The sequence below is a fragment of the Phasianus colchicus genome, chromosome 2 (genome assembly GCF_987193195.1).
Source record: "Phasianus colchicus chromosome 2, bPhaCol1.hap1.1, whole genome shotgun sequence".
Classification (NCBI taxonomy): domain Eukaryota; kingdom Metazoa; phylum Chordata; class Aves; order Galliformes; family Phasianidae; genus Phasianus; species Phasianus colchicus.
The window spans coordinates 106,810,261-106,825,579 of NC_143437.1; the positions used below are offsets into that span (position 1 = coordinate 106,810,261).

At 47.7% G+C, this 15,319-nt stretch overlaps 2 protein-coding genes across 2 annotated transcripts in view; both read right to left on the reverse strand.

The window, feature by feature from the left end:
- Positions 1 to 206: 206 nt before the first annotated feature.
- Positions 207 to 4,014, reverse strand: SOX7 (SRY-box transcription factor 7). Its single transcript, XM_031603824.2, has 2 exons — positions 3,740 to 4,014; positions 207 to 2,501 (listed from the first exon to the last, which is right to left on the reverse strand). The coding sequence occupies exons 1-2, from the start codon at positions 3,963 to 3,965 to the stop codon at positions 1,594 to 1,596; spliced, it is 1,134 nt and encodes a 377-aa protein (XP_031459684.1). The 5' UTR covers positions 3,966 to 4,014; the 3' UTR covers positions 207 to 1,593.
- Positions 4,015 to 6,911: 2,897 nt separating this feature from the next.
- PINX1 (PIN2 (TERF1) interacting telomerase inhibitor 1) overlaps positions 6,912 to 15,319 on the reverse strand; it is a 66,819-nt gene continuing 58,411 nt past the window's right edge. The window contains exon 7 of the mRNA XM_031603823.2: positions 6,912 to 12,917. Within this exon, the coding sequence (XP_031459683.2) occupies positions 12,318 to 12,917 (600 nt within the window). The 3' untranslated portion in view covers positions 6,912 to 12,317. The remainder of the gene's footprint in view (positions 12,918 to 15,319) is intronic.

The window sequence follows — 15,319 nt, forward strand, 5'->3', positions numbered from 1 at the left end:
AGATGATGAAAGTGGGATCAAGGATGACGTGCTGCCCCACCAACGCACTGCAAGGAAAAGTATGTATAGGTCCTACCTCAAGGTGTTCTATCAGAAAACAATCCACAATTTGTAAAGATAACCACAGATCTTTTTTATTAAAAAAAAAAAACAAAACAAAACAACAAAACAACAACCAAAAAACAGAAGTAGAAGAGTTTGGCTGAAAATACCAACAACAACAAAAAAACCTTAAAAAAATAGCACTCGCACAGGAAATGTTTCTCCTTTGAAAACTTTGTCAATAGCTACAGCAATTTAAATCATAAAACAATCATCGTATAAAAACATATTTATTTAAATTAAATATTTTATGCAAACTCATATGTACACTCATTCAAAATGCATAGAGTCTCACAAAAAAGATGGAATGTATTAGCTTAAAAACCTGTGAAAAGTCGTGTTTTTTAAGTATTATTTGCAATTATTATTAATACACGTCCGGGACTGAAACCAGAAAATCATAGCCACGCTACTAACTAATCATTACCAAGTGCCATACAGTAAACACTAAGATTAATCATGTCATATAACTGATTTAAAATAAAGCTTCATCTTTATGAAAAGAAAGAGAACTCGAGCAATACAAAATCCGAGGGGAGGAATAATGGAAGGAATAAATCAATGTACAGCTTTATTACAAGCAATAATACGCGGAAGTTAGAGGAGACATTGGGCACTGCGGCTCGAAACATTAAGCGTTCGTCCTCAAAGGATGCTTGATAAAAACGTGTCTGCTACATCATCATCTCTTTGCCAAAGTGCTCATCCGAAGGCTTTTTCCTGGCCTGGTGGGGTGCGGAGCTCCTGCTGCTCCCACTTTGGGATCGCTCTTGTTGGGAGGCCAAGCAGGATCCATAGAGGGCCGGATCCTGCCACGCACCCCTGATCTCAGCCTCACCCGAAATGCATGGAGGTTGCATCCCAAGCTGCCTCTGGTGCCCACCCAGCGCTGCTGCCTTGCTCTCTAGGGTGTCCCCAGGGATGAAGACACCACTTGGGACAACATGACATGTTTGGGGATGGGGGAAAGGCAATGTTTGACTCTGCTGGTGTGCTTGGCCTGGCTGGAAGGCAGCATCACCAAGAGCAGGGACACGGGGCAGCACTGCTTGCCTGGGCCCAAGACCCAGAGTAGGCTCTTGGGGTAAAGCACACGCACAGATCACATGCTCGTTTAGCAAAATCTTCCCTTTTTCCCCACTTCTCCCCTTCAAAGGGGTTTCACCCATGCTGTCTGTGAGCTGCCGCGACCCTCCCAACTCCAAAGCAGAATTGAGGGTACCCCAAAGCAGGATGCAGCCTTCCTGTGCACCCAGACCATCTCTGCTTTGGAAGAGGGGCTTTGACAACAGGAACCCCCCTTGGCCATTTTGGAGCACGACACCCAACGCTTTGCACCTGTGGCAAGCTGACGACCGAAATCCTTTACCTGAGCACCAAGGAGACTCCATGGCCCTCGTGGTTTGGATTCGGACACCCTAAGGGGAAACGAGCAATGTCCCCTTGCAATACTGTCAGGCCCTTCCTCAGCAGGTCTACGTGGCCATGGCTCTAGGAGACGCTGTAGTTGTTGTAGTAGGTGGCCGTGGCGTCGGCAAGGACGGAGATGAGGCTGGTCTCTGCAGCGTGGGAGCTGCCAGCTGTTGAGGCCGCAGGGACGTGTCCATTGGCCAAGCCTCCAGCATGGTGGTCGCTGTGGCCGGGGGTGTTGAGATATTGGTCAAATTCATTACGGTCCATCTCCCCCAACAGCTCAGCTTGGCTCAGCTGGTCCAAGGTGTCAAAGCCATGGTGGTCGGGCGGTGGAGACAGCTGGCCCAGGTGGGCATGGAGGCTGGTGGGGTGCAGAGAGGGGAAAGCGGGTGTGTAGTAGCTTGGAGGAGGAGGAGGAGGAAGGGGAGGACAGCTGGAGGCCGGGGGGATCATGCAGGAATTTGGCTGCGGCATGGGGCTGAGAGGGTGGTGGTTGCATGGGAGGGAGCTGCCCGCATACTCCGGGGAGAAGGAAGCTCCGGCGAGGTGGGAGCGGTGATGTTCCTCAGGGCAGGGTGAGGAGAAGAAGCTCTGTTCAGGGTCTATGGCGTCCAACGGAGACATTTCAGGAGGGGTGGGCAGCCCATAGGGGTAGGCGTCCACGCTGGTGCTGCTGCCACTGCCTGAGGGATCCCGGTAGCCCCGGATGGGCGGCAGCCCTGGGCGAGGGGGATACTCACCCGGCCCCTCTTTCTCACCCCCGGCCCGGCCACAGGTCCGCTTCTCAGGCACAGCATTTTGGTCCCGTGCGAGGCTGCCCAGCAAAAAACCGGGGTCTACCCGCTTGCAGATCCTCTTGACTTGCTTCTTCCTCCGCGGCCGGTACTTGTAGTTGGGATAATCTTGCATGTGTTTGACCCGCAGCCGCTCGGCCTCCTCCACATAGGGTCGCTTCTGTGAGAGGCTCAGAGCCTTCCAGGATTTGCCTGCAAAGGAGAACAGAACTCCCCTTAGCACCCACAGATGCCGTCTTCCCGGCTCCCAACCCATAGGAGGGTTGGGGTATCCCATTGCCATGTAGAAGATGCATCCTACAGACACCGTATGAGGACGAGATGGTGAGGAAAGGGGTTTGAAAGCTGTTTGCCAACATCCTACCCCCATCCTGAGTCCCCAAGCAGGGTCATGCTGTGCTCAGTGTGCACCGAGCCCCATTGCAAACAACCCAAGGCAAATAAACTCCCCCAGGGCTGGATCCTGCACTGCCTGGCTGGGACTCAGAGCCCGGCGGGGAAGTGGTGCCGTGTGGGGCCATGCCTGGCTGAGCAGGGGTCAGGGCAAGGTGTCCCTGGATGCATCCCAGCCCTGGGCACTGCGACCTCATCACTCCCTGCACACAATGCTTCCACCCAAAACATGAGCTGCACCAGATATTCCCAGAGCAAGGGGGAGGGGGGGGTTCATATCCCACTGTATGGATATCCCAGGCTGATCCTTAGGGGTAGAAATGAGGAGATCAGAAAGGTTCAGTGCATTCTCCATCGCCAGAGAGAGAGCAGAAATGACACCATAAGTAGAGATGCTGCTTGGAAAACCAGCAAGGAGAAAACCCCAAAACCCACCAAAGAAAACACCGCAGAACTATCCAAGGAAACACAAAGTTTGGGTAAGAGGCTGGATGGAGGAGTGTTGCAATTCGGGCAGCTTGTTCTCAGGCTCTCTGGGCTGGTTGACTCTGTTTTCCCGCAGCGTGGCACAAGAAATGAGGATTTGGAAAGGGGGGCAATAGTGGATATGGAGTGTGGGGTGGAAATCTGAGTTCAATACAGGGGTGAGATCCCTGCAAAGAAACAGCAGAAACACCCCAAAATCACAAGGGGGGGAGGGGGAAAGTGGGAAAGCAAAGACAGGCAGGAAAATTTGGGGGCCCCTCCACATGCGCTCAGTGGGGTTTGTAGCTCCAGGGGCAGCGAGGAGCACACAGGGTTTCCTATACTCGGGGTGCAGGACCCCATTTGTGAGATGTCCTAAGGGAGGTCACCCCACAGGCACTGTCCCGGGGCTCTGCCTCCCACGGGATGGGCGTGTGGATGCCCACCCTGGGGTACGAGATCTGGGTGGGCTTTTCCTCCTCCTCCCAGCACCATGGGATGCCCACACAGGTACCACCCGAGCTCTCCACCCCCCCCCAATCCCCGACCCCCGCACCGCCCCGGCTCCTCACCGAGCATCTTGCTGAGCTCCGCGTTGTGCAGGTCGGGGTTCTGCACGGCCAACCTTTTCCTCTCGTCTTTCGCCCACACCATGAAAGCGTTCATGGGGCGGCGGATGCGACTCTCGCCTCCCTTCTCTCCCGGTGGGCACCTTGGGGGCGGCCCCGCTTGCAGCCCCTCGGCCTCCCCCCCCTCCAACCTCTCCGGCCATGGGTAGGTGCTCATTAAAGCGGCCATGGCCCGGCCCCCCCCGCCCCCCGCAGCTCCTCCGCCCGCCGCGCTGCGCTGCGCTGCGTTGCGCTGCCCTCGGGGTCCCCGCGCAGTCCCAGCCTCCCCACCCGACCTCCCCGTATTTATGAGCTCCTTGGAAAAAACCTCCTCCAATGACACCGAAGGGACGGGGCTGCTCCTCCTTGTTTGCAAACTCCTCACCCGGGCAGGAGAAAACTTCTCCCCACCCTCTGCCCGGCACCCCCGGGGGAGGTTGGAGAGGGGAAGGGAGGGGGCACACAGCACCTCGCTGCCCACCCCCCTCTCCCCCCCGCCGCCCCCTCCCCTTTATAATAGAATTTCAGTTCTTTTTCTTTTCTTTTCTTTTCTTTCCTTTTTTTTTTTCTTGTACTTTGCTTTGCACGGCGGGAGATGGAGGGGGGAGAGGGGGGGAGCTGGGCTCCCACCTACACCTTCAAAGCTGTCGAAAAGTGGGGAGAAGGGATGGGAGCACATGATATATCACAGGGAAGAGGGAAGAGGTGTAGGGGGGTTGGAAAAGGAAAAGGGAAATGGCCCCAGAAGTGTTCCCCTCCTCCCCTCCCCTACCCCCCTCACTGCTGGCTCCTTCAAACCCCTCCTAATGTTTTGGCAAGCTGAGCCCTTCTGCCCAAACCATATGTGTGTGCTGTGGCATCTGTGCTGTGTGTTCTCACCCCATTACCACAAATTCCCACCTCCCTCCTATGGCACGAAGCTGGGACCTGGTTGGGAGTTTTGCAGGGTCACACAGAGCTGGGGACAGCAGAGGGGCTGCAGCAACCCCGTTAAGTCCCCACTGCTCACCTCTGGGACATCAGGAGGTAGGAGAGCCAACATGACACTTTATGGGTCTTCTCACTGCTGTGTGTCGTGGTTGCAAAACCCAGATGGGATGGAAGCAGCACCATCACATTGCCACATACCCCATGAACAAATCCTAAAATCCCATTTTGGTGCAGGAAAATCCCCCTTGGGGAGCTCTGTTCCAGTTGGGACGTAGAACCGGCATGAAAACGATGGGACCAAACCAGACCCCTCGCCCAATTCAGCCCTGAGGAATATATTTCAGCCGCTTGATTCCTTTATGATTCTGACCCCCTGACATGGGCTTGGCTTTGACTGATGGTGGATTTCCTCCCTGAGCTGCCAGAAAGCTTTGGGGCCAGAGGGGAAGGCATTTCCTTGAGCTGCCCCCGATGCAGAGAGAAGGGAAAAAATCCAAGGGCAGGGTGTTTGTGCAGGTAGATCCGTGTGCCTGGGTGTTCCTATTGACTCTGGGCTGGTTGAAGGGGATGGGAAGTGAGGTTTGTGATCTGTCTGAATTTCCTGGTTTGTGGCATTGCTGCGGTGCTGCTCCCCAGGACCATCCAAAAACTTCGCGGAAACCACATTTTCCAAAGGAACTGGTTAAATCTATTAAGCTATTTACACGCAGGCTCGATCAGAGCTGTGTTATCTGGGAATACAACAGGAAGGCAAACTTCTCTTCGATCTAAAAGGCGCAGGAGATTTCCTGAGCTTGGGATAGGTTGACAAACCCTTGACACACGCAGAGCAATCGCCTTTCATCTGGGTTTCGGAGCCATGCTGGCCCCATGTCACAGCTCAAAGTGCTGGCACTGAGCAGGGAAGGGGGCTGCCGAGCCCTCACCCCACTCCTGTGTGTTTTGCAGTGGGGAATCATAGAATCCTGGAATCACTGAGGTTGGAAAAGACCTCCAAGACCTTCAAGTCCAACCATCAACCCATATCCACCATGCCCACTAACCACATCCCTCACTGCCACATCTCCATGTTGCTTAACACCCTCAGCGATGGTGACTCCACCACAAAATGCTGCACTGGTCCACGTGTCTCTCCTCCCCTTTTTTCCATACAGTTTTCCATAGGGACCACATCTTCCAGTGCTTGGCTACACAGGGCTGGGACTTGTTGCAAAGACCCAAAGAGCGAAGACCCAATAAGCAAAGACCCAATGAGCAAAAACCCAATGAGGAAAGACCCAATGAGCAAAGACCTAAAGAGTAAAAACCCAATGAGCTAAAACTTAGAGCAAAGACCCAAAGAACAAAAACCCAAAGAGCAAAGACCCAATGAGCAAAAACCCAATGAGCAAAAACCCAAAGCAAAAACCTAAAGGACAAAAACCCAAAGAGCAAAGACCCAATGAGCAAAAACCCAATGAGCAAAAACCCAGAGCAAAAACCTAAAGGACAAAAACCCAAAGAGCAAAGACCCAATGAGCAAAGACCCAATGAGCAAAGATCCAAAAAGCAAAAAACCCAGTGAGCAAAGACCCAAATAACAAAATGCTGTGAACAAAGACCCAAAGAGAAAACAATCCAATGAGCAAAAACACAAAGAATAAAAACCCAAAGAGCAAAGACCCAAAGAATAAACACCCAAAGAGCAAAGACCAATGAGCAAAGACCCAAAGACTAAAGACCCTAAGAGCAAAAACCCAGTGAGCAAAGACCCAAAGAATAAAAACCCAAAGAGCAAAAACCCAATGAGCAAAGACTCAAAGAGCAAAAACCCAACAAACAAAGATCCAAAGAGCAAAGACCCAAAGACGAAACTCTCCATCCTCTTGGAAAACTGAGGGAGAAAACCTTCCACATCCTCTTTTTTAGGCTTCCCTTTAGTAGGAGTTAAAACACACTGAAACTCAGGCTGTTTTTCTTTTGAACACGTTACGCTGCTCAGCATTATTTTAAGCTCTTGGGATGCACGAGGCCTGGATACAGTCATTATGATAGCACCACCAGCTCTACACTCGAGGCCCTGGGGACCAGGAGATTTTTTAACAGCAGTGCTACAATAAATCCTGTCCAGGGAAAAGGAAAGGAATGGATGGATGCCATCGGAATCCATTGGCACAACGTGGCTGAGTCTGTCCTGCATTGCAATTCCAGGATGAGAGGAAAGGAAAAAATCCACGGAGGCTCTCGGACCCAATAAGAAGCGCTTTTATTATTTTTTCCCCCCTTCTCCTTTAGCACCTGGCATTCTGATTGCATTAGTAAGATGGGTTTCATTCTGCGCCCTACTGAAAATGCAGGTTAAACCTGTCCTGTAGGCAGCGCCACGTTACATAAAGGCAGCCAGGCCATGTGAAAATGCCACCTCTTCCCTGCGACAGCACGGGGTAATTAGCAGCAGTCGGGGAAAGCTCCTCTGGACTTTATTTTCTGCTTACCTCCTGGGTTGCAGCGCCACGCTCACCTGTATCTGGGGCACGGGAAGAGGCAGGATCTCTCGCAGGGATTTGATAGCGGGGAAATTGCCGAGCTAAACCAGAGCCAGCAGACAAAGGGGGGAAGGAAGCTTTGTTCTCCCCATGTCTTGGGGAACGGTGGCAGCAGCTCCCACGGGGTGGCACAAAGAATCCATATAGCCCATAACCACTCTCTAAAAAAATCCCCCGTTTTGGTGCTTTAACCCCAAAAGGTGATTCCCTTTTCACCTTCCCACCCCCCACCTTCGATAGAAGAAAAAAACGTGTGAGGAAGCACAAATCCTAAATTAGCTCAATAGTTGCATCTTCCTTAATTACAAATGGAGCCCTCCTCCCCATGGGTGGTTGTGCAGAGGCTGCTTTGCCTCCTCCTTCCTTCCCATCCAGGCACTGTCCGGATGCTGGGAGATGCCACAGAGTTCCCTTTGCAGAGAAAGATGTAAAATGTGAACATTTCAGCACACAGTGGTCATTATTTCCACCAGCACCATTTCTGAAATCCAGCTTTAACAGCCTAAAATACATTTGGGTTGGTTTGAAGGGGACAGCAGAATTGCCTTACCTTTTAAAATTGATCAAAACGGGGGGAAAAAAAATCCAACACAAAACTCGGAGTGACTCAGAAGCAGAATTTAAGTTCTGACTTGCTGAGAAATGGAGTTTCACTTTGGCATCGGGACAATTTTCCCACTGCTGCAACCACAACCCTTTTCTTTTTTCTTTTTTTTTTTCCCCCTTTTTCTTTTCATCATATTTACCAGCCCCACATCACCAAAAGTTTGCTTACAGAAAGACAAGTTTGCTTATCCCAGGTATAAGTAGAGGGACAACACCCTGATTGATGGCTGCCCGGCCTTCTGGCTGCACTGAGTGCAAAAGAATTGTCTTGGTCTGTATATACGTGGCTTGCACTGAAAGTAATGCCTCCTATTTATTTCCATGGCAATTTCAACTAATACAAAGAGCATTTCCATGCCAGACGCCCATCCTGTCAGACTGCCCTTCTGCTACCATCTGTCACGTGGCAACCACACATCATGGGACATTGGTGGGGAGGTTCAGTGTCAACTGCCATCCCACCAACATCCTCAACAGCCCACAAATGCTGGCACTGCCATGAAGCAATGACACCAATAGGGTTTGATTGTGAAGTGAAGGATCTTTCCCTCTGCTAAAAGAGGGCTGGTGAAAGCCTGGTCAAGAGACATCATGTGCCTTTTGAGTTGAATTGCCATGATGGAGGTGACCACACTACCAGCCATGCAGGGCCACAAGTTGGACAAGCTGGCCCTTATTGCCATCCAACCACTCTGCAAGTGCTGTGGCTGAGATTCACAGTCCCATAGCAAACGCCCGTGCCCAGGAGCTAGACAGATGCGAGCAATCCTCACATTGTTCGAGGCCACATTGCTGTCAGGTTTTTTTCTAAGGCTGGCATGATGCTATGTAGTGTTTCCAGTGACTTTGTGTGGTTTTTCTCTCTTCTTGCAGCTTCCTTCCTCCCCTCAGTGTTGGCAGGTCTGGAGGTTTCGTGACGTAAATGGTGCCTTTTGAAGGTGCGTGCTTGAAGAATTTCAGTCTTGTGTGTTTAAACAAGAGAAAATTGGTTAATTACATTGGTGCATTCAGCTAATTTTGCCAAGAGCTGCTTATTTGAAAGAAATGAGCACTGGAACTGTCTTTTGCTTAAAGGAAAACTGCATTAATTTAACAAGATGCTGAATTGAATGGGTCCCTGAGTGCATTTCCTACATTTCACAAAGCAGCTGCATCTCAGCTGAAATTCACATAGACATAAGGATATGAAGTTCTGAATCTTAATTTTTGTTTTGAAACTTGTGCTTAATAGCACCAACAACCAATTCTTGGATGGAAATTGGAGGAGTGGTGCTCATATCAATCCTGCATCTCCAGAACCATAGAGCAGCAGAATCACAGAATGGTTTGAGTTGGAAGGGACCCTTGAAGGCACCTTGGAGGTGGTTTCTACTTTTCAGGCAATTACAAATGCAAAAGTTCACAGAACTGCAATTGCAATTCATGTAGCTTGCCACGGAGCAGGCTTTGCACCAATAATTAATTTCACAGCTCAAAGTGAGGAACAACTCCATACCCACAAGTAACTCATGAGAAAGTGTCATTTTCTTCTATGTCTCTGGTGACCTGGGATCTCCAACGTGGAAAACTATTTAGTTACAAGACTGAAAATGATGCAGCATCAATGCTGTGTGTGCATCTCTCTCAATCTGGAAGCAAAAGCGGACTGTGGGACTCATTTTGCTTGGCTTCTGGGTAATTTCACTTGGAGGTGCATTAAATTCGTGCTGCAATATGTGAGTATAACAGATAACAGAAGACACTGCTATTTACACGTCCAGCTTTTGTGGGAATAAACCCAAATCATTTATTTGTGCTCATCACACTCTGCTAATTTCACCACCCAAGTAATGATGTAATTCTTACTCTTTCTAAAACGACGTTCTTGCCAAACCATTTGGTTAAAGTTGGACTCACAGCCCCTTATAAACAAAAACAATTATTTATTACTTTGAAATAAGTTGCAGCATTGGTCATCCACTTCACAAGGCACCATCTGGATGTGGGAAGGCACCATTGCTGGATGTGGCTCTGGGCAGCCTGGTCTGGTGGTTGGCGACCCTGCACATAGCAGGGGGTTGGAACTAAATGATCGTTGTGGTCCTTTTCAACCCAGGCCATTCTATGATTTTATGCTCTGGCCTGAAGAGCTTTCGGTTGCGTGATACAGAGTTGGTTGATCACTAACATACAAAGAGAAGTGCAGCAATGTGAGTCACTTCTCTCAGATTCGAGCATGTTGGGAAAGACTTTTTCCCCCACCACCCATGTTCTGCCCAAGGCACATTAAAATAAAATCCCCCATTTCCCAGGAAAAAGTGAAATTCCCATTTATTGTACAAACAGAGAATCTTCCGTTTGTAGCCCGTATTTTAATCTCAGGCAGACTGAAATTATAGGCAGACTGTGCTTAATAGCAGTAGCACCATAAATTTAAAGATTTATTCCTTTTTTTGTTCTTTCTGTAAGTAACGCTGGAATCCGGCCAAATGCTTTCCGTAGGAATTAGCACGAAGAAACTCGTGGAAGATTAATAGAACAAGCAAACAAACCCAGCAGTACTGGGAGAAGGAAACCCTATTCATTTACTAGCAACTTTTAAACTTAAAATTCCAAAGAGACCGCAAAGTTCAGTTCCTTAGGAGTTAAAAACAGCATTATGGGAAACATGGCGGGGCTTCTACTGACAAATAAAAACTCCAACTCCTAGTGAGAAAGGAACTAGAAGAGCTGCTTTAACACACAGATGCTTCAATTTAACGTGAAACATTACTTTGGTGCTTCTCCCATTGAGAAGATAGATTTTTTTTCACGTCCCAAGTGTAGCAATCTCATGGTATTTATGGGATATGTCATTGAAGGAAGGCAGGGGACAAGCCCAGCACAGCAGCATCATGCTGGGTTCTAATATTTGCATTGTGCTGAAAAGCAAATGCCATAAGGGTTAAAATCTTCCAGCACCCCAGCAGGGAGCACAGGGAAAAGCAGTTTGCTCTCCCTGACAGTACTGCACAACTCATCTTGCTGCAATGAATGAGAGTGTTCCTTGGGGCAAGAAAGGTGCGCTTGCAAACCAACACAGCTTACATAGTGAGAAGTCCAGTTCAGCTGCAACTAAAACAACTGAAGCCATGTGGGCCACGTGTTGTGGGCTGCATTTCCCCTGATGGACAATAAAAGCAGCTGAAGGAAATTCTTTCATATTACATCTGCGTCTTGTCAATGTTTTTCATACCACATTCAGCTCCTCGTTACTGCTTTCCAGGTTTACAATGAGGAACAAGCTCTCATTTGGTTATAAATGTAAACTGCAAGGTTTCAACCCGTAAATGCAATACTACTGCAGATAAAATCTATTTGATCTCCTAATTTCATACAAAACTTTGCTCAGCCAAGACATCTTTTGAGGGTGCATCATTGCGAGTACCATGAATGCTGCCTGGGAACCAAAGATTTAGATATGGATCATAAAGGCACAGCTCCTCTAGCTCTGTTTCAAAGTTAATATTACTTGACAATAGTTAACTACTGGATAGGGAACTAAGGGAGTTATTTTATTTCATTCTTTAGTACTGACACTTTAATTGGACTCAAGTATTTTGGGAAGAAACAACATTCATTTTGTATGTAAATGGAGATCAATGAAAAAATTACACATAACTTTGCAAAAATCAGTGAAAAAAAATACATCCAGTTTTGTAAAATCCCTTCTGCTCCCAGGAGCTGAGTTTTCAGAAGTGAAAACAATGGTGGCTTTACAAATAAAGGCAGTAGTAGGATGTCAGTCAGTGCGAAGCAGCAGGTGGCCATTTACCACTGTCCTAAGTGCAGTGGTTAAAACCAGCCCTGACTTTGCTTACTGTTGTCTGAAATGGAGTCACACCAGCATGAATCTGGACTGAAGGAGGTACAGGTTTTGCTTGTGTAAAAACATAGCTCCTGCACAACTTTGAAGGTGAACCTTAGGTTTGCCACATTGGAAAAACATAATGATTTTTCTTTTTTTTATCAAGTCTTGCTTTGTAGCCAAGAGAGTGGTGAGGTGGTGGAACAGCTGCCCAGAGAGGCTGTGGATGCCCCGTCCATCCCTGGAGGTGTTAAAGGCCAGGTTGGATGGGGCCCTGGGCTGCCTGGGCTGGTATTAAGTGTGGAGGTTGGTGGCCCTGCATGTGGCAGGGGGGTTGAAGCTTGATGATCCTTGAGGTTCTTTCCAATCCAAGCCATTCTATGATTATATGATTTGTAGCCATGCAAGTCTTGGCCCCATACGTGGATACATTTTAAATGGCACTGAAGCTCATGTTGGCCTGTCACAGTGTTCTCAGCCCCATTGTAAGAGCTATATTTAAACACAATCTGTGGTTTCAGTAGGATGAAGAGCTCAGGTGTACTCACGACTGAATAACAACATGATGTCTGGCTGGTGCTTCTTAGGCTCCTCATCAAGCATGATAAAGTTCAAATCACCTCACAGTCTCAGTTTGACTCTCAAACAGTTAAACCTACTTGCAGCGCTTCTTTTTCTTTCTCTGAGTCCCTTCAGTGCCCCCCTCTGTCTCCTCTTTTTGCTTTTTGTGCTTCTTCTTATGGCGTTTCTTTTGCATTGCCTCAGAGTCCTCAACGCTGAGGTCTTCCCCATCAGATACTCCCATATAAATTTCTCCGTCGCCCATATTTTCATCACAACTAATGCCTTCCCCATCATGCTGCTCTTTATGTTTCCTTTTCTTTTTCTTTGAGTGACATTCATGTAAAGGAGCATCCAGTTCTTTCCCATTCAAGGTACTTATCTTACACTTTTTCCCTTGTGGTTTCTCACAGTGCTCTGTACTCTCTGCCTCATCTCTCTTCTGCTTCTTCTTTTTCTTCTTGGCTTTAGTTTTCAGTTCTTCTGAAAGCTCCAAGGCTGTTTCTGCTGTGGGGCAGCAACCATCTAACTTTGTTTCTGCTTTATTCTGGGATCCTTTCAGTTTTGCCATGCGCTCGGCAAAATATTCCTGGACAGTGAGAACACTCTTCACAGTATTGACACTGTCTGTAGACTCAGAGAGCCAGGAGCCTCTATGCTTCTCTTCCTGAGATTCAGCATCAGTAGCCTCATCCTGCAGGGGAACAAGGAGGAGCAGGATTGAGAAAGAGAAACAATAGCCTTAAACAAAGTTGAAATACGAGAAGCACTTAAAACCATACATAGCTTTGAAAATTAATGGCAGCCTTTGGCAGAAGTGAGGCTGTTCAGCCATGAATTGGACTCGATGATCCTTATGGGTCCCTTCCAACTACTCTATGATTCTCTGATCTTCAGGTAGGGAGGGGGGATATGATTTTCTGTTTTTTTCATTTTCTTACTGTTTACCTACTCCTGTGCAACTCATGCAGGTTACATATAACACTATTATACACTGTGTGTTACACTCACTTTGTCTCACATGTCTCTCCAAGACACAGAATAACACAAAAAATAATGCAGTATGACCAGTTAGCCTGTGGCATAAAGGAAATCCAATGCCCTAGAATACCTCCTATGCAACAACTTATGATGTACAGAGTAATCCAGCACTGATGCATCTCTTCCATCTTATCTGATCTTTAGAAATGTTTGTTTCGTAGCTGGTTTACTGTCATTGTGTCCTAGACGTTGTTATTTAAACATGCTCCATTTGATCATATGTTATCAGATGGCAAAAACAACATTGCAGGTTAGATCTTACAAGGCTTCTGCATACACAAAATAAATAGCTGCTGAACTCTAGCTGCAGGTGAGCAACTATAAAAAGAACCTAGTGCCTCGCAAATAAACATAAAACAAAAAGCAAACTACAGCCATTGAGCTGGATGTTACGTGTGGCACGAGGAGAACTGACTCTGTAAAAGCAACAAACGCAACAAGATGAAAAGATGAAATACATAACTTGTTAAATTACCTCTGACTTGCAAAACAAACACGCTAAAAAAGCAGCTGAAATGCAGACCTGTTGACATGGATCACAGAATCATAGAATGAATCACAGAATCATAGAATGGCCTGGGTTGAAAAGGAGCACAATGCTCATCCAGTTCCGACCCCCTGCTGTGTGCAGGGTCACCAACCACCAGACCAGGCTGCCCAGAGCCACATCCAGCCTGGCCTTGAATGCCTGCAGGGATGGGGCATCCACAGCCTCCTTGGGCAACCTGTTCCAGTGCCTCACCACCCTCTGGCTGAAAAACTTCCTCCTAAGATCTAACCTAAACCTCCTGTGTCTCAGTTTAAAACCATTCCCCCTTGTCCTATCACTATCCACCCTCGTAAACAGCCGTTCCCCCTCCTATTTATACACTCTCTTCAAGTACTGGAAGGCCACAATGAGGTCTCCCCGCAGCCTTATCGATATTGAAGCACTCAGAACTAACCCTCTGTGGCATGGCCTTCTCCTCTGCAAAAGCCACAGATGACCTTTAGCAAAGCCCCACATTTTACACTGACTAAGATACTGTTTTTTCCATTCATAAATGCACGTACAGATGGGAGCATCCACTCTACCCACGCATCCTCTATGTGTACTGATATAAAATGCAAGCAAATCAGAGCAGGTGTATTTCACAGTGCATATAGCAGTGCACAGGGTGAAGGCCAGCAGCTAACAGGGAGAAATGAAAGCACTTATCACAGCGCTTTATAGCTACTGCATGATGATGCAGATCTGCCATCTGGTTCTCTTTAGAGCTTCACCTGCAAGCCGACATGGGTTTTGTGAGGGTATGTAAGTAAGGTTTTGCAGGCCTGACTCTTTATATATCCATAACCTTTACTCACATGAGCAGGAATGCACAACTCTGTGTCATTAGTGATGCATTACGAGCAGCGATTTCCTCATACACTGGCTTTCAAGAGAGCTATTCCAGTGGAACGAAAGCAACGCCACACTTGAGATTCCAGTAATGTTTGTGTGGACACTTATCAAAATGATTTACTTTTCTTGCAGGAATACCATCAGGTAAGTTTATGAAGAAGTCCACAAAGAGCTGTTTCACATCAAGGAAAAAAACACACGTACCTACACACATAAATACAGCATGCATTCAAAAGGGGAGCTGCAGCAGAAGCTTGACAAGACACAATCCACAGAATAAATGGACCAGGTTACACTTGTAGTCACTGTCTTATTAAAAGATACATATCCCAGCCCCAACGCAGATCAAAAAATAGATGCCCCGCTAAAGCAAAGTGAACCAGGTCACTTTCTTTTCCTTTTCGTTCTGTGGGTAGATTTTGACATCTTGCATTGCAAAATGACAAACAGTCTCCCAGGTTTTCTGCTGCAGATGCCAGCCGGAACGTTTCCCTCTCCACCCCAAGATGTGAAATGCACTCGCCACCAGAACACCAATTATTCCCTGGCCAACCAGGAAAGGATTTTCTCATTCCCTTGGTGACTTTGAGTCCTGACAACTTAATTACTGTAATTGAAGGCAAATATTACTTGAACTCCACACATTTCTTTTTATAAAATACATTAGGCAT